Below are 26053 nucleotides of genomic sequence, written 5' to 3'. Positions count from 1 at the left end.
TATTTCTTTAAATATTATTTGTTTATGGTGTAGGCAGAGACTTGCAGAGTTTTTTTATAACCATATCTGTTAAAACAAATAAGAATGAATTATTGTTAAAAATATACTTTCAAAACCAAACAGAACTTAAAACAAATCATGCCAGTGAGATCCTGGTAAGCAGGGACACCAAAGCCATAATTAAAATATACGTTAATAAAAAGGCAGTTGGGGATCCATGCCAGTCTTCCTCAGGGATCCTTTATGTTAACCACATTCTGATACTATTACTGGAAAACAATATTCTGAGCAGACACATTTAATATCTACAGCTATTAATAGTTACAGATATCTTAATACAGTATCTATATCTTCCCAAATTCAACTGTCCCATCTCTGTTTCTGTGTTGCAGAATACTGGGTTCAGAAATTCAGATAAGTCAGAGACATTTTATAAAAACTGAAAGAAAATGCACCTTATTTTTTATCAGAGAAGAACATTTCTGCTCCGTTCAGAAAAGGCACCTGTACTGTGCAAGGCAAGTCAGATGCACCTATGAAGCATGCCTGAATCCTTTGCTGCCTATGGCTTAGCAGCTATTTCATTTCCCCTAGACTTGAGGATGGGTAGGGAAGAAATACTAGAAGTAAAACTGATGGATAGAATTAAGTCATGTTTGGAGAGTTTCTCATCTCTGGCACATTACCTTTTCCTCTTCCCTTCCAAATGCCCTCGTTAAAAAGAATTTGAAACTTTTCCCTTCCCTAGAGACTCAGACTATCATTTATTACTTATCCATTATCTACATTTTATTTTCCTGAATGATAAACCTACATCAACCTGACAGTTGTGCTGAACAGCAATGGTTTACAGACCAAGTAATTTATTTATTGTAACTCCAACCATATGTTTTAACCGGCTACAAAATTATGAAATACTTCCTATCAATAGTCAGTCCAAGTTAGATTTCTATACTGAATTGCCTAATGTGAATGTACAGCATTTCTGTACTTCAAACAACCAGTGTGAGGACATAAACAGCAGTTAAATGTATTCATGCCTTATTAAACACAGCTGCACAAATGGGCTGTCGCATTTCATTAGAAAATACCGTCCAAGTTTTACGTGTGCACAGTACCCTTCATTTCTGCAGGCAACATGACTACTTTAAATTACAGGAACACTCACAGAATCATATGCTATTTGCTTTAAAGGCACACAAAGGCAAACAATCTGGGATGAGGTGGTACAGGGGGACATCCAGAGGGAAATTTAATTTTTTGTCCTATCCCTACCACATTTTTAACAAAGCATTCTTATTAAATGTACAAAAGGGTAAACACAGAGACTACAGTGCTACAGAAGCGTATCAAATAAGGAAATGTAGGCAACTTCTAGGTGTGGAGCAAATACTTCCTTTTGCTTTTTGGGGGAAGGTGGGATACAAATGAGAATGAAGCAGTCTTGTTACAGTCTTGTATCAGCCCTCACACTGCTCCATGCCAAGCCAGGAACACCACAGCCAGCAGGCAGATTTGAGCATAAATCCACTTTTTCCAGGTCTATGGTATGCTAACTTTAATGTTCTTCTGTTCAAATATGGTGCCATGGGGTGAAATGGGGAGACTTCTGAAAAGGCATCTTTTTAGACTGAGAGTCCCTAGAGAAACTTCATGGCAATGTAAGGTAATTTAGCTGAAGAGATGTGAACTAGAGAAAATCTAAAGAAAGATAATCCCTAGAGGAAAATCTCTCTTCATTTCCCAAGAGAACTCAGGAATATGTGGGAAACACCCAGTAGGTTGAGTCATTTGTCTGTTATATGTACCTGTGGGACAGCAGATGTAGTAGTAACCTCTTTGATTAAATTCTAATGTTCTACACCTCTCTAAGAGGGAAGAGTTAGAACAACAACTCTGTTTTAAGTAGAGCTAACTGGTCAACTCCAAAAGGATGCCTGGCAGTAAGTACTATACAGGCAGAACTCTGGCAAGCCAGATTTGATTTTAAAATCTATTCTTCATGACCTACTGCAGAGGTAAAATTCCACTAATATTTTGCTGGCTAAATCAGCATGTTGCTTTCAAACATGACTTGCTTTTCTAACCTAGACAAGGAGAGCTGAGCCTGCCTTCTTTACTGGAAATGAGCAAACAATACCAAGAAAGTCTATACATCTACAAACAATGATGCAACAATTTATAATGAACAAAAATCTACCATGGCTCCATAGCTGGCCTGAGCCACAATCAGCTTGTTGTGTAGTAGTGTCTTTTTGTATAGCTTTGTGAGGAATGAGACAACTCTTTGTAGAAATTAAAACAATTTATTAAAACAGAAAAATTGAAAAATTGCAAAAACTAACAAAATATAAAAATTTGGGATCCTAGTGGCTCAGGAAGTATGCCCCAGGAGCGCAGGGATTCAGGAGCTTTTGGCTTAAGGCAGCTCTGAACCTCACGTAGAGAAAAAAAACTTGCAGTCTAGGCTGGTCAAAAAGAAATCTATTTCTAAAAGCCCCTAGAAAGGGGTAGGTTTCTCCAGCACTGCCTTAGCAAGCTGGAGAGGAAGGGAGACTGAGAAGCGTGTCTGTCTTTTGCTCCCTTTTATAACTTTTGCTCCGCCCACAGTCCGCCCACAGCCCACCCCTTTGGTTCAAGGTGCTCTCCCTTTGACAGACCATCTCCGTCCACCAATGGCTCCTCCTGGTCAGAGGGGTGATATTAGTTGAGATAAGGGTCAGGTGCTTACGGGGGCTGGGCTGTTTGTTGCAACTGGGGTTTTTTAAAATCTGCCTTGAAACCAAGATACAAGTAAAACGTAAAAAAAATACATCCAACACGTCTTAAAACACTTGTAAAAGTATACATTAAACACAGGAAGACCATAAAAACTTGATCTGTGTACCTGGGCTGATGGGTTAATTTTAACATTCAATTTAAAAATGTTAAGCTCAAAATTAATTAAAGCACTTAATATGCAAAGACCAAGCACAAATAGGGATTTCATGTATGACAGCTTCCTTTGGGGATGGGGTTTTCATTGAAAACAACAGAGTTTTGTGAGTTCTCCAACACACTGCCAGCTCCATTTCACCACGAAAAGACAAAATCTTAAGTCAGGAAAAGAAGTTAAGTCCTAGACCACCCCAATCTCAGCTTGCCTGAAAGCTCAGAAAATTAACACCACCTTGTTTTCCATCAAATAAGCAAAATCAAATTTAAGAATATAGTTTATTTTCTACTGAAAATAATGTGCACCTCTATGTCTATGCATGCTCCATGTGCTCAGAAATATCTGATCCAAGGAAGCATGGGGGCCAGTTGAAAGTTAATATAACTCATGAAGGTGGGGAGATGGAGGAAATGCAATGTGGCAGCTCCACTGTTAATTTTGGATATTGCCCACAGTAAAGTTTTCACTAGTTTTCAGCTGTGTTGTTTCTCTGCTTTCTCTTTGCCAGTCTGTAGCAAATAATCAAATATATCCTCCAAAGGAAGAAAAACCAAACTGAGAGACTACTATAATCACACTCAAACCCAGATAGACAGTGCTGGCACTATCAAACTGGTTTGCAGATAAGAGATTCGATAGGTGATTACTGCCTTTGAGCTAAGAAACACAAAGATAAGCAGTCCCTATGAATAAAGCTCTCATTATACACTGTGCTTTGTGGTGTTGGCTTCATTATTATTACAACAGTATCTGTTGGGAGGGAGGACACATGGGCTGAGAAAATAAGGCAATGCTCATTTCTTTAAAGACTACAGTATAGTTAGTGACAGCAGAAAAAATCCAAAGGTAAATAGTCTGGCTCTAAAAAAGGGGCAAAATCCAATTAGAATTATTAGCTAAGAAATCCTACATATCATCTTAAAATAAACCCCCTGCCTTTCTAACGTAGCCTATGACAAGCTGAGTGAACCATTTTGACTGAAAGTATTAAAGAAATTACACCAAATGAGTATTTTTATCAAAGAACCATGAGTAGCATAATGAACGAAGTGGCTACAAAATAAAATGCTAGAATACAAACGGAGCTGTCTGCTTCCCCATCTCCATTCATATACGACTGTGCCTGCCAGTAACACACAATTAACATCAAATTAATGAGCTTATTAGCAGAGACTTAACACCACAAAAGCACACTTGATTCAGTACTCAGCAAAACCTTGACAATTAACTTGTCCATCAGGAGGCTGATGAATGGGCATTGCTAATGGGATTTCTGTAGTTAAGAGGCAAAAAGATGAACTAAAGGAATCTGCACTCTTGCACTGCTTACCTGTGACTACAGAAGCCACTAAAAAGGCACTGCCTACAAGTCCCTGCCTTCCAATATAAAAGATGCTGCTGCCAAGAGTGCTTGACTCCTCCACTTTGTTGAATCCAAAATAATACATGTCATTTTTCTGTGGGTTAATAAGCCATGACATTTGTCCAGTCTGTTGGAGACAATTGCCATGTTTTAGGAAAAGTGCTTTTTAAAACACATTTCATGCATGACTCAGCCTGTCCTGTGCAAGTAAAACCAGAAAGAAGTAAGACACATTTCCTCAAACTTAGTTCACTGTTTTACTTGTATTGCTGTAGTACTAAGATGCCTCCAGCAGTTTAGGGCTCTGCTTTATAGAAAGGTATAAAAAAACCACATAAACATACCTGAATTCCTGTTAAAACAAGGCATCATGAGCCTAGGAGGCATTCAATAAGCAAAAGAAATGAATGAACTGAGACCGTGTGAGACAGGTATCAAGAAGCAACACTATTTCAGGACTGGTATATACCAGTTTTTATGAAAGGCTGCAAAGTTTAGCATAAATTTTATGTAGAATAAATACTTCAGAAGTTAAATATCGCATGTATAAGGGAAGAATCCAAATGGGTTTAGATGGTCTGGAAACGATTCCAGTGTAAATGCAGCAAGGCTAACAAACAGATGGCTAAATAAGAACAGTGAATAATTTGGAAGCTTAAGTAATTGATATATGACTATTTTCACTTCATCAACAAATTACATTTCATTGTTTAGTTGTGTAAGACAGAATGTGTATCAGTGTCCAAATTGCAATCTCATCCAAAAGATACCAGATTCCAGAGGATGACCTTTGCAATCACCATGGTATCATGCAAGACTCCCACCAAGACAATTCATTCCATATGTAGCTTTATGTTGAAAAGTGACTGAGCTAATTTCAAGATTTATTTTTTTAAATGTAAAATCTCTAATTATGGGCAGCTAACACTATGGGTCTTCTTTCCAAATACTGTTGCAGTATCTCTTCTAAAAAGATTAATTGATCAACATTGTGGGCCATCAAAAAGAAAATTTATTGCACTAAGCTGAGCTATGTAATTATAAATTACACATAGAATAAGCAATATAAATAATAACAACATAGAATGTCACTGATCTTAATCTATTCTATGTAGAAATAAAGGTCTCTCAACAGCTGACCTATGAATTATTCTTGCAGAGCAAGAGGAAGTACTCCAAAAGCTTTTCTATTTTCTCTCTTCTTTCTATCAAACTGCTTGCTTCAGCAGACCAAAGCCCATGCTTAAGCTCTTGGTTGCTACCAGTTTAGAGTCAATAAATGTCACCTAGTAACTACTGTATCCTGTAGAAAAGTTGAGAGGTCTGAAAACTACATTGAGTTCTAGGCAGGGAAAATTTGTAAGCTGCCTTAAGAGTTTCCAAATTTATTGGCAAAGGATTCTGTGCAGGCATGCATATGTGAGGAATGCTCAGCCTACTACGTGCAAATAAATAATAATGTCACTCCTGATTAAGTAATGAATTGTGTACCCTGCATTTGTAAAAATGGTAGAGAATCACAGCACGGGATGGCATGGTTACTAACACCCTAGCTATTAGATCTTGCCACTGAAACACTAACTACAATATAAAATACTCAGCAGTATTGAAAATTTTCCTCTTCTTTTTCCTTTTTTTTTTTTTTTTTGTGAGTTTAAATATTCATAAGAAAAAGAATGATGTCATTGATTAAACTCATAACCACTCTCTGCCAAAAGAAAAATAAAAACATCGGAATGACATCTGGCATTAAGTCTCTGTTTCCCTAAAAACATGTTTGTACTTTCTGTTTCTCAAGACACCAAGGACAAAAATAAAAACTGTATTCTGACAAATTTTACATCACCAAATTAGTACTAATTGGTACTTGGAATTTTAAACATGAAAATACTATACTGTCAAGAGCTCTTCATCTAAGTGTATGTACACAGCTTCCACCACCAGAGTATTTGACCCACTTACATTACTACCAGGAGTGACTAAAAATTCCAGTTTCTTTTGTTAAAATATTGGAGTGCTCTCTTTTTTTCTGGTAGCTGAAAGGATTTTTAGTCTGATAGGCATCATAAAGGTAATTATATCCACTGAGTTATAGGATGAAACTGTGAATATGTTAATGATTTTTGGTTATGGATTGATTTTGCGAATTTTTTGGTTTGTGGGTTTTTACAATATTATTTATTATGAATTTAATTCAAATTACTCTTGAGATTATGTGACATTAATCAGAATCACAAAACAAAACTTTAACAGTTCTGAGATCCAATGGTGGCATCATGGTTTTTAGGTCAATGCTGAAGCTGTCTAATTTACTGGGAAATTGTGAAATGCTGGGCAGCAGGTGCAAAAACTTTGTGGCACAAAAAATCTCAAGAAGCAAGATTTCCCTCTCCAACATTATAATAACAATGAATTTAATAATCTTCCAGATATCCTTATTTTTGGCAATCCAGCTATTCTACGACAACAATGCTGGTACATTAGCAGTTTTAGAAGGAAGTTTACCCCAGACATCTTGAAAAAGAGGAGAATGTCCTCATACTAAAGAAGAAACACAGCTTCCTCTTTTGGGAAGAGCTCTCTGAAAAAAACCCTAATCTTGGAATTTAAATGGTGGGGTTATTAAGTACTTTACTCTTAAATCTTGAGAATAAGTTATGCCAGAAGGATTCAGCCAATTCTAAGAGGTAGCACCCAACCTCAGCAATTTTAGAGTAGTGCCATTCAAGGAGGAACAGACCTTTCCCTTGGGGCACATTATGGTCCCATTCACACTATCTGCTGGGTACTTTTAAGCTGAATTTGGAGGCAGAAATCCCTGCTCAGTAAGTATATGAGTAGTATATGTTAGAAACAGCAAAAGTATTTTTTCTCTCACAGTGTTACATTATGTTTACTCTGGAGAGAGCTCCTCTTGTGCTTTTGTATTTCATGGGCCCATACTGCTTAATAAACCTGCATTAAAGACACAAATTTTAGAAGAACAGGAATATAGCTAAAAGGTATGGAGTGGCAACACTCTTTCTTACTTTGTTACTCCCTAAATATTAATCTTCACTTGCAGGAAAACAAGGCAGTCACTTGAGGAATACTGGGGAGTTACAGGCTGTGTGATGCAGCATTTAGTCTGTGCTCCCTTTCCCATCTATCAGTTTTATGGATAGTCAGAATTAGAAAAAATAGAAAGAGGATCTCAAGAGATGAAAAATACAGTGGGGTAGGATATCTCCTTGGTAAAGAGGACAAACTGTTTCAATTCACACAGCATTTAAAACTCCTCAGTAGTGAAAGCTCTATCATGTGCAGAGGTAGAGCAGCAGAACACAGAGAAAACTTGTGATGGGGAAGGTGAATAATTTTGATGCATTACTCTTAGATCATGATCCTCTTTCCTTTGAGTCAATGCCATGATTCCATTGAAAACTAATTTCACTCTCAAACTATTCATCCATCCCGGTTAAGGAGAGAACAACACTGTGTTAAGTATGCAGCTGCACTTTTAGCAGACCTTCAGTCAAAACCGAATTTCCTGGCTGCAGATGTAAAAAATGTATTGAGCCAACATAGGTCTGAAAAATGTAGAGATTTTAGTTATGACAAAATAGTAGAAGTGGGCTATTTTGACATCTAACAGGCCATTTTTAGAACTGAGTGCTTGCAACCGAAAAGGGTAAATCAAGGAGTAGAGAGAAAAAGAAAAACAGAAAAGGTTATTTAGTGTAATTCGGTTAGACTAAAGGTTTCTTATCAACAATGTGTTTTTTTCTGAAAAGCATGAAGTAGACTAAGCAGAGAATCATGAGAGCCATCAGAGAGATCCAGTAATGACAGAAATTCCAACACTGTGCAGATTTATTTTTTTGGGAAATCTGAGATTCTAACATAAGCTGTTTTTACTGCTTTATCTCCTTTAGCATCAGCTAGAGTCTGACATGCATCTATCAGCAAAAAATCCAGAATTCCTGCATTGTCAGAGTCTAATAATATTAGTCCCAGTAGATCTTTTACAAACAGTTGTCTTCCATGCTGTTCCAATATACAGTAGAAACAATATTACTTTCATGTTGAAACAAGTACTTTTTACTGAGGATTCTTAAAGAGTTATTATTTTAAACTATATGAAACATAACAAATATGCTAAAGAATTTCTCAGTAGTACTGCTGAAATAAACTATCACAGCATCTAATTTAGTGCAGTGTACCACTATGCACTAATTTACTGCTATGTACCAACCATTCACAATGCAATGTCCTGGTTGATTTTTTTAAAATAAAAATATCTCTAATGTCTTCGGGGTCTCAACACTTTGCTCTGCCTACAAACCCCTGTCAACAGCTCAAAGACAGGCCATGTGCTCAGAAGTAGATAATGCATGTCAGATTTTGTCTTCAAAATAGAATCTATGTAATTCAAAATAACTGTTGTTTGAACTACTGAAAATAAGTATGTGCTTAAGGAACAGTTACAAATGTTAGCCTGGAAAGTTTGCTTTGGCTAACACAGTTTACCTTAATATGATGGGTGGAAGGCAGATGGTATAATCCAAAGCCACCTACAATTATGAGACTGCTTGTTAAACATTTCTTTTTTATGAAATATATAGTCTGGTTGTTCCTTACCTCTGTTTTCCCACTCCCTGCTGATTTACTGCATGGCTTTTATATAGGCAGCTGTCTGTTGTTGTGAAAACACCACTGAGCTTACGGCTTTATTTTGATTCTAAAGCTGAACTGGTTTTAAGATGGAACTTAACCAGCCTCTGAGAAGAGCTGTGTGACATGACTCACTGGGGGAGAGAGAAGGGGACTATGGGCTGTCAGTCCCATCTTCTACAGTCCAGAAAAACTAAAGAATGGCTGGAATTAATTCTTTTACCTGAGGTGTATTTTGGTTTTTTAACTAGAGAAAGAAAGTTGCCTACGGTGTTCAAAAATATTTCAGTGTTACCAAGAGAGAATAGTTTTGAACATTAATTTAGACAAGAGCTTGCTATCTAAGTTTTGCATTTTTTTGCTCTCCAAATCTCGCAGAAATTCATTGACTATAAAGCTATGAAGTATGGGCATATTCTTCTTGAAGGACCAGGGATTGTACCCTGCTGCCAGAGATCATGGGGAGAGTCAAATTGGTTGGTTGTTTTGGACACCTAGACAGAGACAACTGACTTTTACTGAAGTATCTGGTTTTCACTCATTTAAGGCTGACTCTAACTTCATTAGGAGTTTGCTCATGAAGACATGCCTCTTGCTACGGTTTCAGAAGATGGTTAAAACAATAAAATGGCAGAAGAGACACTACAGGAAGAAAAGTTTTGAGCTTTCTGTGAACTTCAGCAGAAATTAGCTCTCTAGTTTCTTAGAAAAAAACTCCTCCTTTGTTTGGTACCCCTCCAAAGGTTAGTAGGATAGAGTTCAATATACCACTAACTCTTAATTTCCTGAGAGAAATCCAAATGTGATACAAAATGGTATGTAAATAATACTGTGGTCACAAACAGGATGCCGTAAAAAATGTGGTGGTGGGAAAAACTGAGGGTAGATGACAGTCGTGAACAAGAGAAACCTCAGTCTCTTGGTGCATGGAATTTGCAACTATGCTTTCATCTAGTCAGCAAATTACATAAGTTTTACACTTACATAGTGACAAACTCCTCTCTGCATTTGATTCAGCACGTTACTTCAAGAAGCACATAATAATAATAATAGTAATAATAATAATAATAATAATAATAGCAACAATCCTAGCCAATGCTAAAAGTTACATCTTCTTGAAACTTCATATAAATGCAAAACTGTCACCCAATTCAGATTACTTATACACTTCACCTTTAATGCCTACTCTTTTGTTTATAAAATTTCTTAGACACAGCTATAAAAGAATAAATATGTAGGTTCCTATTCCTTTTACCCGTTTGGTAATAAGCAACAGCTCTTTAGCAAGACATCCCAGTGCACTTCTTCATAAACAAATACAAGCTACAGAATGCAATTGAAAATCAAAACATTAAACATAATGTGTACCTGCAGAAGTAATCTCTCAAAGGCAAGGAAATTGTCCCATTTGGAAGTCTGAGGGTGTTTCAAAGTCTGGACCGTGGCCAGCACAAGCTGTAGAAGACCACAGTGGTTCTCCAAAGCTTTGAGATTGTTTCTGAAAAGCTGAATGTATGAGCTGAGCTGTTCTGGGGTGACTCTGCCTGTAGAAAGGGAAACAGGACACAGCATTCAGTGGTGACCAATGCAAAACAATTTTTTAAATTATAGTGTAAAGGTTATAGAGAACTTTAGGCCTGATCTTCGCTTCGCTGCAATCACTGGGAGCTTAGGCTGCAGCAACAGGTCAGGACAAAGACTTACATCATCCAGGAATTGTGCCTTGAGGTATGTAATAGAGCAGGTTTTTAACAATGCACAACAGATGGTGACATAACGGGTAATACAATTTTTTGTTTTCAGACAAAGAGGGACATTCATTTAAGCTAGGGAAATAATATTTGATGACTTCTTCTAAACAATCTTTCTGTTTTTACCAGAAGTCCAATGGGACTTTGTGAGCCTTTTACCTTATGGCAAACTCAAACCTTCTCACCACTTCCTGAGGGTGCATTTTTGATTAGCCTTGACTCAAAAAATAATGTTAGTGATGCAAGGAACTGATTTCTGGAGCTGTTCTTGGAAGGGACACTTCCAAGGTGTGACTCTTCAGTTTCTGACATGCAGTAACCACAGCATGATTTCACTGGCTATTTGAAAATAAACACCCCAGCACCCACACATGGTTCTGTAGATGTCTCCTTATTAGAAGAGCATGAGGGGCACCATTTGGGCCAGATGAACACTACAGGATTAGGATTAGTTCCATCCAACGTTAAAATGCCAGCTGAACTGCTCAACCAATTTATATTTTAGAAGGGATCTCTTTCAGGAAGGAAGGCAGCTCATCTATCCCAAGAAGATCATCATAGGCAAAAATGCCACACATGCCATCAACAGGCAGGCAAAAAAAGGTGTCAAAACACCATCCTAGTTGCAAGTCTGGATTGAGACACAGTCCAGGGCCGGTTCCTGGAAACCTCTGCCAGTAACAAGTCATCTTCCTCAAGCAAACCAGACCAAAAAAGCAGGGATATATGAGATAGAGTGAGGAGGATCCTTTAACTTAAATAAGACAATCTTTGGTGCCAAGAAGACATGAGGGTGTCCTGATGCTAAGTGAATCATAGCTTACAACACTGATCATTTTAGTCAGAATTTTTCCAAAAAGGAAAAATCTTGTAAAACTGCCACTGTATTTCTTCTCTGTGTTTGGTTATATCATCACTTAACAGGCTCCCCATCTGCCTTCATCCATTCAGTATCATATAAATGGTGAATAAATGATTCCAACAGTGAATAAATGTTGAAATTTCTTCCTCTTAGTTTCAGTGATATCAAGGGCGGTCTTTGGAAGAGCATTTAGATTTGGGAAAGCTGCTAAATAAAGCAAAAACCCAGGCTCTTTATGTGAATTTTAATGGAAAGCATCAAACTGAAAAGTCAGCAAATTAACACACAAATCAAGCTGACACCACTCAGTAGGCCGGAGGGCTGACAAAAGGCTTCCACGGTTAGCCCACATAGGCTAAAACAGCAACCATGGCCATGTGTGTTTTTAGACTAAACACTGGAGCTTTCAGCCTTGTTTTATTTCTTTTAAAGCTGTGTCAGGCAGATTTACATGGTGATTTGAAAATGTCAGTCCATGATGCCTTGCAGCATACCTTTGATAATGACTGCATTATTACCCACAGCAGTCCTGATATATTGTAGCATATTCAAAATCTGATAACTTGCTTCAATTGAGAAAACATGCAGTTCCCAGCCCTTCCCTCATCTGAATCAGAAAAATAAGAGGGCTTTCAAAACTTCTGATTTCAATTAAAAAAAAATTCAAGAGTTTTGTTCCACATTGTTCCTTGTGAAAGTGAGTCCAGATGCAGAACTGGATCAGCTTGAGATCCATTCAGCACCATTTTAGATAAACAATTGAATCCTTTCCCACCCTCAGAATACCACCAAAAGAAACTCCAATACATATGTAAGTATAAGGAAAATCCTGACCTTAACAGGTCATTAACAAAACTTGTACTGGCATTAAGGAGTGCAGCATCTCATCTGTGATATTTACAGTACCCATAGAACCACTCAGATCCAGGGTTTGAGAGTTCCAGCCAACTTCTACATAGCGATCTTCCTGGACAGCTGGCTGATAAATACAGTTCCAGTATTCTACTATTCCAGTAGCTGAGGAAAGGAATTTGGGAAAGTAATTGGTGGTAATCAGCAATTAAATGACTTTTCCCAAGGCCTAAATCCTCATCATCTTCCCTGCTGCTTGCTCACAGAGGGAGATTTCAGCACAACAGACTAAAGTTAATCTAATTTCAACCCTACCAGCCCTTTGGATTTTTGAAGTCCCTCTGTTGTTTCAAGCCATTTCATTCCAATGTGGCAGACAGGTCCTAAGAAATCAAGAGGAGATCGATTTCTACCACATCAGGTCTCAACTATCATTTTGTTCTCCTAAAGCAGATTTCGAGGTTCACAGGCAGATCATGGCAACTACTGGCAAAAAGACTTTAGTGTAAGCATCTTATCCTGCTCTCTTCTCTTCTTCCTGCTCCATCACAGTCATACTCTGCTCCAAACTCTAGATCAATGCATAGTCAGAAGTCTGTGTGGGCATCAAAGCCTAACTTGTGAGAAATACATGATTTGCTGACAAAGCACTTGGTAATATTTAAATTCCTGGATGTGGGAAGGAAAAGCATGATCTCAACCATCGTTAAGGGATTTAAAAACACTGATAACCTTTTTCCACAAATGCCAGGAATTCCATATAGTCTAAGAAATAACCTTTGCCATTAGTAGTTACCAAGCAGAGTGTGTGAAACAGGTACATTTGTCCCAAACTCTGTCAACTACATTAAATCCCAATGCAGGACTTGATAAAAACAACATCTACTGAAAGGACTATTAAAACAAAACAAAACCCAACACCACACCCACACACAACAACTACAAACCTCAACAACAACAAAAACACAGATCACCCCAACCCTTTGAAGCTTCATGCCTCTTCACAAGTATAACAGAGAGGATAAAATCAGTAGGTAGTCACCGGGAAGTATCACAGTGAAACCCAAATGTTAACAGAATATAGGAGGATGGGGAGCAGGGAAAAAAAAACAGACTGGTGATGTGTGGGAACTAATTCAGCTAAAAAACAATGAATGGCTAGTTTGGCACAATTAACATATTGGTGCACTAAAGAAATAATCCTGGGAAACAGAATGAAATAATAGTGTAGGAAATGAGACTGGATATTACAGAAGTAATAGAAACATGACAGACTAGGGACCAATCTCACTACTGAAGGACCTGGCCCATCCAAGAGACACTGAATACAGTGTGATGAAATGGCCCTGTGTTTTAGAACTCTGATAAATGGAAGATAAAAAGTAAGACATAACAGGGACTAGGCTATCTTAAGAAAAGAGAAAACTAACATTTGTGTCAAAGAAATGGTGACATTAGCTACCTTATTTAGCTGACATCAAGAGTATGAAAAGCTTCAGGACAAATGTCCAAGAGAAAATACCTTACATCACACGTAAAAATGGGATAAAATTTAAGCACATTTATCAAAGAATATAATGTCAAATTGATATGTAACCAATTAACAAATTAATTACCATGCACATGGATTTAACATAGACTTAACTGTGCCATAACCATATTTGAGTAGGAAAACACTAGGATTACAAGAATTGTAAGATAACATCCAAAGAAGAATTGTAAGAAACATCCAAAAGCAGATGGCACGTAATATGCAATAGAGAAGTACTAGGGTATAAAAAGAAAAGGTAAAACAAGTGTGCATGAACATATTTACAGTACAAATATTGGTAATAAATGGTGCCAAAACAGGTGTTCTCTAAAGCTTGTTATGGAGCTCTAAAGCTCCATCATTAATATGGAGAAAGTGCAGCTGCACAGCTGGATTGCTTTGAGTACTGGACAACTGTAAGTGGGGTGAAATTTAACAGTATACAAAGGATGCCTTTTGAGGCTAGGGTAAGAGCTGTAAATGTGGAGTTAAAACCTGGAAATGACAGGAGAAGGAAATAATGTCTAGGCTTCTTCATTGTAAAAAAGCAGGTACAATTCCTTTCAATTGATACAGTTGCAGAAAAAAACAGGGCCATAGAAATGCCTCAGTACAGTGCTCTCCCTCCTGGAGCACTCTGTGCAGCTCAAATCACTCCCATTCCTGGAAGTTTAACTCAGAACTGTGGTGCATGCACTATAACAATTAGGATGATGAAGAACTAAAGTTAGGAAAGCAAAACAGAAATGTCTGGCTTATATGGACTCCCTGCCCCAGCTGGAAAAAAAATGAGGTCTCTATGAATAGCTAAAAAATATTTACATGAAGGTTCAATACTGGTACTACAACCAATGGGGATAAATAACACATGAATATATTTACACAAGACATTAAGAAACATCACTGTATTAACCAATCTTCCAGTAGTGGAGGCAAGAGTGGAGGCAAACAAATGTAACTTGTTCGAAGGTGAGGTTTGGTAAGTGTCTAATAAGCAGTTGCATAAATGTTCACAAGACTTAATTCCATACAAATGGCCCCCTTCAATCCTTTATTCCTATGAGAATTAATTCGTAAACATATTGGTGAATTCCACCTCCAACTTTCAAGAATTTAGAGCAGATCCCAAAAGAACTGCAGATCAACTTTGCCTACTTTTCAATTACAGAAGCTGTTGTTTGGTTTTGGTTTTTTAATAATTAATTGAAATAAAGAATTTGTTGCTAAATATGAAAATAGCAGCACTGAATATCAACATTTTCAATGTTTTACCATATCAAATAGACACAGTTCATAATACATGTACAAACGATGACATGCACAATTAGTCAGAACGAAAGTATTTCTGTTACTAGCAAAGCAGATCACTCAAAACAGACATACTGTGGCAGAAATTACCAGCAGCTGATATTAAATGTCTGGGTTTGAGTAGTTAGAGTAGATTGAGTGGAACAGAAAAACTTTCACCTTAACAGTTAAACAAAAAGTCAACTGGACAAACCATATTTGTAGACATCAAGACACAATTCAGCAGTATGACTTTTTTTTTCCATTTGAAATTAATGCTGCAGTCTACGTAGTGCAATGCAGGCATTGCTTCAAGAATATAATTATTTTTCAAGATAGATTTACTGGTAGAAGGAATTTTTTAGAATTCAGAATCCAAAAGCGCTTATGCATCCAATAAAAATTTATGGATGAACAAGGTGTCTAAAGAGCAAAGGTCAGAATTATCAATGCATTGTTCCAAACATCCAGGCCTAATTTTTTTTATGTAGCACTTAGTTTATTACCTCCATAGGGACAAGGAAACAAGTAAGGAGGAAAGTACATTTTGTGACCAACTGAGTAAATCAGTGGTTCCTCTTCCAAGACTGCAGGAACCGCCAAATACACACAGCTTTAAACTTTGTTCAGTTTTATGCAAGAACACAGAGCTTCACTGGCTGGAGTGCTTTTGCTGAGGTCCATTTTTCACTTGAAAGAACCAAGAATAAGAAACAATCTTGGCATGCTTATGTTCACAGACAAGATTTTTCAAGTCAGTAGAGGACTGAAGAAATCCAGATAAATTGTTTTCCTTGTCCACAGTCTAATCAACATAGACCTATCTCTCCCAGTAGCAATGCCAGATACTTGCGAGGAATGTAGAAAGCTGTTGTATTCCATGAAGCCAACTGGGCAGCTGTGCTGCTAAGGGAGCTGGATATTTGACAAGCTAAGTGAAAGCAATTTAGCAGGACAGATGATGCCCCTTATGTCTCCTTGTTAGTGTAATTTCCAGATGTTGTTATTAACTCAAAATTCTTTTGTACTTCTTGGGAAGCTTCAATAACAATCTTTAACAACAAGTGCCAGAAAAATAATTTAATCTCAGCTTTTGTTTAGCTTACTTCAAAAGTCATCCAGCCCTTAAATTGTTAATAAAGAAAAGAACATCAGCTAATCCCTAGTTCTTTGGAGAGAAGCAAAGTAGGCCAGTATGAGATGCCATTTGGCTGGCTCCTCCAGAATAAGGCTCTGGACCTGAAGGGCTCTAAACCTTACAGCAGACTGAAAGCAGATGTCTCAGGCTTATTTCTAACAGTGCACGCTCATCTCCCACAAACATGAACCCATCTGTTCTAGGGCTGATGGTCACTTGTAATCCTCTCCCTTTTTTGTGGCAGAAACACCAGCACCCAGATAACCCCATGGTAACAGGCATAAGTACAAACAGCAAGTCCCCACCAGAGCAATCCCAGGATAACCCCCTTTTGGGAGTCTGAGAAGTCCCTGAAGTATACCCCAAAGTACACTGCCACAAGGCAGTGGCAGCTTCCTGCTGCCTGCACCCACAGCACTGTGCCATCGAGGAAGAGCTGTGACTGGCCCTTACTGACTCCCATTCCTCCTGCCACCTTAACAACATTTGAAGGACACAGGCATTGAAGGTCAGCCACTCTTCCCTGTCTTAGGCTTTCTAGTACATCTCAACACCTTAAGGGAGATAGAGCCTGCCACATGTCACATCTGAAGGTGTGTATTGCAGTGGCTTTCATGGAGCCACAGACAGTGGTGACAACTACACCGATGTTTAGGAAATTCTGGAATAGAGGCATATACCCAGAACAAATAAAGCTGGACTCTATTTACTACTCAACCAGCACTTGCTGAGTGAGCTTGAACATCTAACCCAATTTGGCTTCAGTCTCATCAGCTGTAGCATTGAGTTAGTTATCCCAAAAGCAGTTTATTCTGTATCACTGGATGTGTATGGTATCACTAAATCCTTGTTTTAACTGTGTTCCTATAGAGACCAATTATATTCATACAGGTGCCATATGCTGTTTTAGCTCCCTCTCTGAATAAGCCTTAATCTTTTATTACAAAATGGAAACAATGCTTAAATATCAGTTCCATTGACTATTCTTTTGCCATTCTTTTACATGCTTTAAAACAAAAGCTAATCAATTAGGTGGGACAAATATAACTAAAGCACTAAAATATAATCAGGATTTCCAGTTCTAAGCACCTAAGTCCAGATGCCTAAATATGACCTTAGTTATGATTTATGACTTCTATACCATCTACAGTTGCATGTTTTCAAATACATCCTTAAGGCTTTGACAAATATACAGTTTAGGTGTTCCAACATGAATTGGTGATTTTTCTCTTTTCTGTCCCTCAGAGCTTTGTTTTTAAATGTTCTGGTCCTTCAAATGATTACTTCCTTCTTTGTGCACTCTACCATTCAGTTTTTCGTCTTTTGATGAAGTCAGTACGCACAAAAAAAAGTAACAACCATCTCTAGCCAGTGTCTACAATACTCTCTGATTGCCCTCCCAAGTATTATAGCAAATTTTAAAAAAAGAGAACTGTTTGAACAAACAGGTAAAATCTCATCTTCCAGAATTAAGCATCCCAGGGGTTGTCATCAATATAAAACTTGTAATTTAATACTGGCATACCAGAGTTTACCAAATACTCCTGTTAATCTTGAGTAAATATGCACTGGGGTCGGATTTTATTACTTACTTTTTACCTCTTCCACCAAGTTAATAAACACAGAGTACTAGGCCAACTCCCAAACAGGGAGTCTCCGGCCCTTAAAACCCAGTAACCCTTGAAAACAGTAATTCATTGTGACTGCAAGAGGACTTGAAATATACAAGTTTGGTTGAATTATCTCCAGAACACTTTAAACTCCTCACAGAAATGAATCAACTTGTCTTAAAAATAACATTCCCAAAGGAATGTCAGGTGGCTTGCGCATGTCCTCGTTTAGCCCTACGACATATGTTCTCAGACACTGAAGCACTTCATTGTGTTCTTGGCACACTGCCCCAGAGAGAAGGAGGTCATTGTTCTTCTTTGGTACACTATTCACAGGACTGATTATTTCTCTTATGACTTCTGGAAGACTTCTGCAGCTGAGAATATCCTAACAATCATTTTGGGTGGTAAGCAATTAAATAGGAATGGAAAACATGATGTATGAGTGCACACATATGTAATTCACCATGTCTCTTGTGTAACGAGTCATCCTTTGCGAGACTGAATGAAGGCTTACACAATTATACTTGATGAAAAAAGCACTGGGCAACCCACACAGTTTTACTGAATTGCCACGTTCCACCTCAAGTTTTACACCTACAGACTCTGCAAGCACACCAGCACGTATTGTATCTTTGGTTTAAATCCTTTGGCAAAGGCACTTCTCAGTGACATCCTTTCCTTCTACATCACTTTCAGCCACTTTAAGTTTGTTCCCCCTCCTTTTTTAACATAAGCAAATTCTGAAGTTCTTTCTGTGACCGGCAGACACACAAAGCACATTACTTAGTGCTGATACCCACAACAGTGTTCCACCAAAGTGGAGGTGCCAAGTGTTCCCACTGCATGCCAGAATCAGCATCTCCCAACCCACACTCATCAACTCTTCCTTGATGTAAAACACAGTCCTTGTGGCTGATGGGCCCTACGAAATGAAGATGTCACAGCACACATTACAACAAGTTCTATCTTATTTTCAACCAGGTTGCTTCCCCACAGATAGAAAGAACAGCAATTGTAGTGAATTTCATTTTGTGAACTTGAAGTATTTTATTTTTCACCCAGATACAAAGAGGCTTAAGAGACCTGCTCCTGTATTTTTAACCACATCCTGATTATCATAAATGGACAATCTACTGTGCAGTGGCTTTTTTAAAAAATCTCTTCAAATTCAAAAATCAAAATATTTACTTTCAAGACTGAGATGATACCATAGAACTCAGTATCAGCAAAAAATAAAGCAAGCTTAGTGAGTAAAAAAATCTCTGGTGTTTACCTGAAAAACCCCCACCAAATAAATTTTATCAGAGAACAGAAGATGGCAATACAATTACTTCTTTTCAGGAAGTTCAGCATTCAAAACTGATGAGTAGCATCTTTAATATCTTACTTTACAAATTTATGTGTGTGTGTGTGTATAGATATTTCTTTTCTTTTTAATCAGCTTATTTCTATAGAGAAGGATTTTTGATCTAGCTTTACCAGAACTGACTCATAGGTATTCAAAAACCAGAAGAAGCATTTCAACCTTTTCTGTACAATTTGATTTGTTTGGTATAAAAGTTGCATGTTTAGAGATGTTAGAAAGACTGACTTGCTACCACTACAGATTCCAGAAAATGAAGCAGTAATGTTAATTGTGAAATCCCTCAAAACAATACCAGTTGCCAGTATATGTGCAAAATAAATGCTATTTAAATTTTTAAGCCTTTAACTCCAAGTCATTCTCTTTATTTAAACAGCACAAAAAAATTAGTAACAACGTGGATTTACATTAAACCTTTGTTTCAAAACTTTACAAATGTTTATCTGCACATCAGTGTTTACTCCTAACTATTGTGAACATCATCAAAATTGTCTAGAGAAAGACCACATTAACACAGACTTTTCCTTATACTTTTATTAAGACAAAAAGACTTCATACTGAAGTTTATATATGCTTTGCCATATTACATTAGGAAATTATACAAATATTAAAATGATATATTTGCAGAACTGCAAGAGCAACACTTGTGTTTACTTTTAAATTTTTAAGAATTATCTTCAATTCTAATCACAACCAGACACAGAAGGAGACTTGGTCTCACATATATATTTCAGTCTCTTGGTTTATTTTCTAGGAAGAAAGTAGATATAAAAATAATGAAAAAATTAAAACTTTATCCAAAAAACCAGGCACACAGATAGACTAATGTCACCCCACTCCCTTCTTAAAAGTAACAGTAAGGTTTGCCACAGTCCTGCACCCATGTGCCAACTACAATTTAATCAAAGAAAACATACCACCAACATATTTCTCTGTTTCCCATCACTGCACAGGGTCCATCTGCTAACTGTTTTATAGCAGTGAAGTGCAAAGTAGATGAGGTATGAGACACAAATATGACATGTTTTACAATTTTATTAGGGCTTGAACTATTATCCATCTTACACCACAAGAAACTATTTAGCATGCAGTACATTATTCACAGAACAATGAGAGACAGTTGAGACAAAAATACCTTTACTGACACTTTGAAAACTAACTTAAACCTAGGAGCTGTTATTTTTGCAAGAATATGAAGTCACAGAATCAGAAATAAAGTTTAAAAAAAAATTCAACAAGACCTTAGGGTAAAACATGGTATTTGGTACTTCAGAACGAGCTGAAATTTTTCTTTAAACTTAAATGAAGAATGAATACTCCCAATATTACACTTCTTTTTTTAAGGTAAATTCACACAATGCATAATTCAGTAGTCATTAAACAAGCAAACAAAAAAACCCTAACTCAAACCAACCCACAACAGCCAAAATAAATTTGAAGAACACTTCATCTGCTAAACAGGAACAGCTAAAAGCCATTTACAATCACTTGCAGGGAATACCTTCCTAAAATACTGAGGGAGAAATTTTGCCTCCAAATAAACTTCTTACAACAGAGAGGCTACAGAATGCTCCACAAAAATTCTTTTTTTTATTATTATTTTAATACTATTCTGGATAATTGCAGTTTTGGATTAAAACATCTCTGCTTACCTATTCTGCTTAAAATTTATTTTTGTTATGAGTGCACTTCACATTATCAATCTCAGTCTCCTTCTATAAATACAGCATGCTTCCTTTGAGCACAGGGCAGGACTTAACTCCCAGGACCCCTTCCAAACTCATTCTCAAAAGTTGTGGCTGTTGTTGCCATAGGAGAAGCCAGTGGGATTGCACATTCCAAACCATTCTTTTTATCTCTGCAATTCAGATGAGGATTTGGTATTCCAAGGTACATTTTTTTCAGACAGGATGTGTAAATGACACAGATGTTCAAGCATCAATTTTTTCCTCTCTTCTCACCTCACGTGGATTTGAGTGGGTACATTTCCCAGAAAAAAAAAATCCTGCACTTTGAGGGTGAAATCGATACTCTGCCATTAAATATAATACAAATCAGTGAACAAATAACAGGTAGACTTGGTGTTTTCCTCAATTCATAAAGGAACATAACCTACTGAAAGACAATTCAGTAGGCAAAGGAGGGAGGGGAGCAAGGAAGGGTAAGAGACAAAAGAAATTGGTAAGTTGTTAAAAGAAGAAAAAATAAAAACAGAAAGAGGAATTGACTGAATCAGCTGAGCAGCTACAAGACAAGAACAGCTGCCTTTTTCATTTTAGACTTTACTTCTTCCTCATGAAATATACTGTATTGCTCCACTGGTTGAGAGTTCCTTCACTATTAAACTCATAGGTATTAAAGCATCACCAACTGTGTTTGGGCCTGGCACAGCACCTCTTTTTCAGTCCTCATGGTTTTGCCCAAATCAAACAAATGCAGTTAAAAAGAGCAAACTTAAGTAACTGCATACGAGGACTTCTTTCATTCTTAGGTATTTCCAGTGTTCGAGCAGAAGTCCAACAAGAAGGGTTAAAATTTATTATTTGCTAGCACAGTATTTCAACATTTGGGACATTGCAGTTTCCAGTTCTCTTTTCAAGTGTAGAGACAATAGTACTCACTAAGAACACATTTCATGGATGACTGTAGATACTAGCAAGCCTTTTGCTACACTCCACATGCCATTTTGCAGCAAACAAAGCCTTCTTTTTCCAGGCCTTATTTCAACTTTTACTGTGATTATTTCATTGCAATAGTCTAACAGTGGATCTGTGACCTAGCTCCATCGAAGTTCAGGATTAAATGTGTCTGTCCAGTACAACATGAATCAGCCATACGCCCCTGCACCAGTTAATCATGTACTAGGTGGCATCAGCACAAATGCAACTGGCAGGCAGAGGGAAGTGGTTGCAAACCTCTATTTAGTACTTGGGGGACAGCATCTGGAATATGAAGTTTTGGGCTCCACAGTACAAGACAAACTAGAGTACATTCAGAGAAGGGTCACTACAATGATTAAGGCTAGAGAAAATGATGCACAAGTAAAGGCTAAGGGAGGTGGGTTTGCTTAATCTCAAGATATGAAAGCAGCAAGGGGTGTTACTGTCTTCATGGATGTGATGAGTGACTACAGGAAGACTGAATCAGACAGCTTGGAGGTGCAGAGTGAGAGGACAAGAAGCCATGGTCACGAACTGCAGCATGTGAAACATCAAACCATACATAAAGGAGAACATTTTTTCTGCAGGAGTGGTTAAGACCAGTGCAGGGTAGCCAGACAGGCTGTGGAATTGCCATTTTTGGATATATTCAAAATTCAGCTGAACAAGGTACAACATATCTAGTCTAACTCTTAATCTGTCCTTGATTTGAGCAGGAGGTTGGACTAGATGAACTCCAGAGATTCCTTCTAACCCTGACAAGATTATGCTACAGTTCATCTCTATTTGTTGATACCACTCATTCTGTGTTATGATGGAAACAGTCATCAAAAAGGGTAAAAATTCTGCCAGGCCTTTTCCATCAACTTCATATCATATAATTCTTTCTCTGGGATGCACTTGATAAGAAAGGATGCATATCTGTGCTCTCAAAATGAGGCTTCTGCCACTGCCTTATCTTCTTCTTTACCACCAAGTTTCTGCCATACAGTTGCCTCCACAACAACAGCTGTTTCCCAGCCCAGTAAGAACTCAATTCAATCTTCAACCTGCACAGGATTCACACCAAGAGCATAAATACTTGCTCTTCATAAATCACATGATTCTTTCAACTACAGGAACCTATATGTGCTAGACAGAAAAAGAAGGGATGGATAAATTGCAAAATATGCATATGGATATCTCACCTCACACATAGTTATTTTGAGGTGTGTTTGTTTTTTCCTTTCAGTAACTAATTTATGCTCTCAAGTATCTATCAAGATACTACTCTGAGTATCAGCAGGTAAGAGTGAAAAGAAAATGAACTGGCATGACATCCAGCTTAAAAGAATTATGATTAGTACAAAGATGGCTCCTCAGCTGGTGATGCTTCTAAACAACACCACACACTAAGGCAGTGTCACTTACTGATGAAAACCAAACTTCTGCTCCTGAATATCACACCTTCTCAGCTACTTTGTCACATCTCCTGAAAAACAGAGAACTTCATAGGCAGGAATATCAGTATCCTTCATCTTTTCTGTTACACCTAATAAGTTACAGAGATTATGTGAAAAGTTTAGCTGTTTTAAGAAAAACAGCAGAAGGCAACATATTCTCTGCACATGTGGAGCTTCGAACATACGTGTCCTAAACTGGCAAACTCAAATGACTATCAAAATATGGGATCTATTTAGTTAGTTAGGTGAACCCTCAGCAGGGTTGAAGCCCTCAACTTCAGCCTGTTGTAACAGTGCAAGGTGAAATAGCCATAATATCAGTGTCTTTCTACAGTTCTTAATGTGGTAAATACTGTTCAGAAACCACCTTCCTCAACAGTTACCAGGGAAAGGCTATCCCCACTATACTTAAAGTACACTCCCCTGGAAATGCAAAGGCCCATACAGAAGCCTCCCAAATAGGAGCATTTCCAAATTTTATAGAAACACTTCAAAGTCTTCAAAAACATTTAGCACACTGAGAAGCAAAAAGCTTTCCTGCCTCCGGGGCTGAGTGATGCAACGAAACATCTGCTATATTGACCATCACTGAGGTTGGGAACATTTGCTTCAGGTCAAGACTACGTTTTTAGTTGCACTACAGGGAGAAATTGGGAACTCAGTATTGCAATAGGCTAGAAAAAAAAATCCACTTGGCTAGAAAGTCCCACACTGCAGGACTCCTGTCCCTTTTAAAGAGACAAAGAGCAGACTAATTTAAGAACTGCTTGCTCAGGATCCAGGCTGCACAATGGAAGGAATTCAGGTCTGAGAAAAGCGGCATTCCCTCATTCCCTCTCCTTGGAAAAACACCCCGAGAAGATCAGGGAGCCCCTGAAGGAGCACTGTGAGACCCACCATTAGACACTTGGGACACCTCAGGCTAAGCCAGCCCTGTGTCAATTGAGTTGGTACAGGAAGATACTCACTTCATGAGGATGCCTGGAGGAGAACTTTGGCTGCTGCCTCACTGATAGTGCAGCTTGCAGATTTTAGATACCTGAGATCAGACTTGTTTTATCTAGAAAGATATATATATATAGGTACTTACCTACTTTATTAGCTCATTATCTTGGCTTGTAGCTTTTATCCTTAAAATTTATTCCAGAAATTTATGGTATTGAATATTTTTACACTGGTCTTGTAAAGAACAAATCGCATGTTAAGCACTGTTGCAGTCCAATTAAACTCTTCATTAAAAAGAAAATAATGCACATTTCATATGCTTTATGTTTTTAGATAAAGTATTGATCTACCATATTGATCCTGCCCATCTAAAGCTACTGCTCTAAACTCAAAATATTATTTCATATCATCACACTAGAACATCATCTTCCTATTTCTACCCAATCAAATACTAGAATTCAATTCAATCCATATAAACTACCCCATTTGAAAAAGTTATAGTACTCTTTTTTTACTTCACAGAGACAAAGGCTTTGCTAATTTTATAGTGAGCTTGATTTTTAAAACTGTATATGTACAGTTCAAATGGAAAGAAACCAAATAGCTTTTCTCCTGCTAACAAGGGCTTGTGTAACAGCACACTGCACTTTGTTTCTGTTACTATACCAATGTTTCGACTTTCATCAGTCTCCATGCCAGTAAAAAGACACAATAAAGGAATTCAGACTCATTCAAGGTTTACTGTGCTCTTTTCAAACAGAAGAGTAAGAGTGTTGCTAAAGCCACAAAAGCACATTTGTAGCAAAGTTTTTACCACTGCCAAAAACTACGCTAGTAGCAAAGCTTTCAAGGAGAGAGTCAGGGGCTGCCATGCTCAGAGGATCACTAAGATATGCCTCAGACCTATGAAGAGTGGAGCAGAAAATTCAGGAATAGAAAAAGCAGCAACCTCTCTGCTGCTCCAGAGCAGCTTCATTACAGTCACCAAGTGGTGGGCAAAAGTAATCCCTTTCCAGTATTTACAATTTCACTTAAGTTTAGCACAATGCTATAAATTTTACCAAAAAGCTATTAAAACAATCCTGTCTTCCAAAGAGCTTTCCAAAAGGATATTTAATTCTTTAAATAAAATACATTTTAAATGCCAGGATTTTTATTATGCCAAAATAATTTACACCTACATATTTACACCTACACAATAGGATATCTGACCAGAATTTGGCAAGTATTTACCAGCAATCACCTGGGTATATAAGACACAAATGCAAATACCTCAGAGGAAAAATGGAACTGATGTATTTCTTAAAAAGTGTTGTCTGTTGGCTATTGGTTTTTTGAAGTGTGCATGTGTATATAGATTGACACGGAATATTTTAATGCCTCTTTATTTAAATGACATCTAGAAAAGGAGAGCTCCACCTGTTTACATGCAAACAAATACTTCAGTACCCACTACCACTTCCCTTGATACAATTAAAACAATGAATATGCAAATCAAGAACACCTGAAAGCAGAGCTCCAATCCACCCAGCTCAAAAAATGTAACCATACTTGCTGTATCCTTTATTTCTCTTTCTTCTCCTTCATCAGATCTCCCCTCCTCTCTTCCTGCCAATCTCAAAGGAAGAAGATGGAGTTCCCAGTGGCCAGCAGACATT

The 26053-nt window shown here is 37.6% G+C and overlaps 1 protein-coding gene across 1 annotated transcript in view; it reads right to left on the bottom strand.

Annotated features, from left to right (window-relative positions):
- The window catches only part of SCFD2 (sec1 family domain containing 2), a 195928-nt gene that overhangs the window by 132038 nt on the left and 37837 nt on the right, over positions 1–26053 (bottom strand). Inside the window, exon 4 of the mRNA XM_069014109.1 lies at positions 10320–10495. Within this exon, the coding sequence (XP_068870210.1) occupies positions 10320–10495 (176 nt within the window). The remainder of the gene's footprint in view (positions 1–10319; positions 10496–26053) is intronic.

This window comes from Aphelocoma coerulescens, chromosome 4 (genome assembly GCF_041296385.1).
Source record: "Aphelocoma coerulescens isolate FSJ_1873_10779 chromosome 4, UR_Acoe_1.0, whole genome shotgun sequence".
Lineage (NCBI taxonomy): Eukaryota > Metazoa > Chordata > Aves > Passeriformes > Corvidae > Aphelocoma > Aphelocoma coerulescens.
Note: the sequence above shows the minus strand (reverse complement) of the source record. Positions and strands in the feature narration are given on the sequence as shown.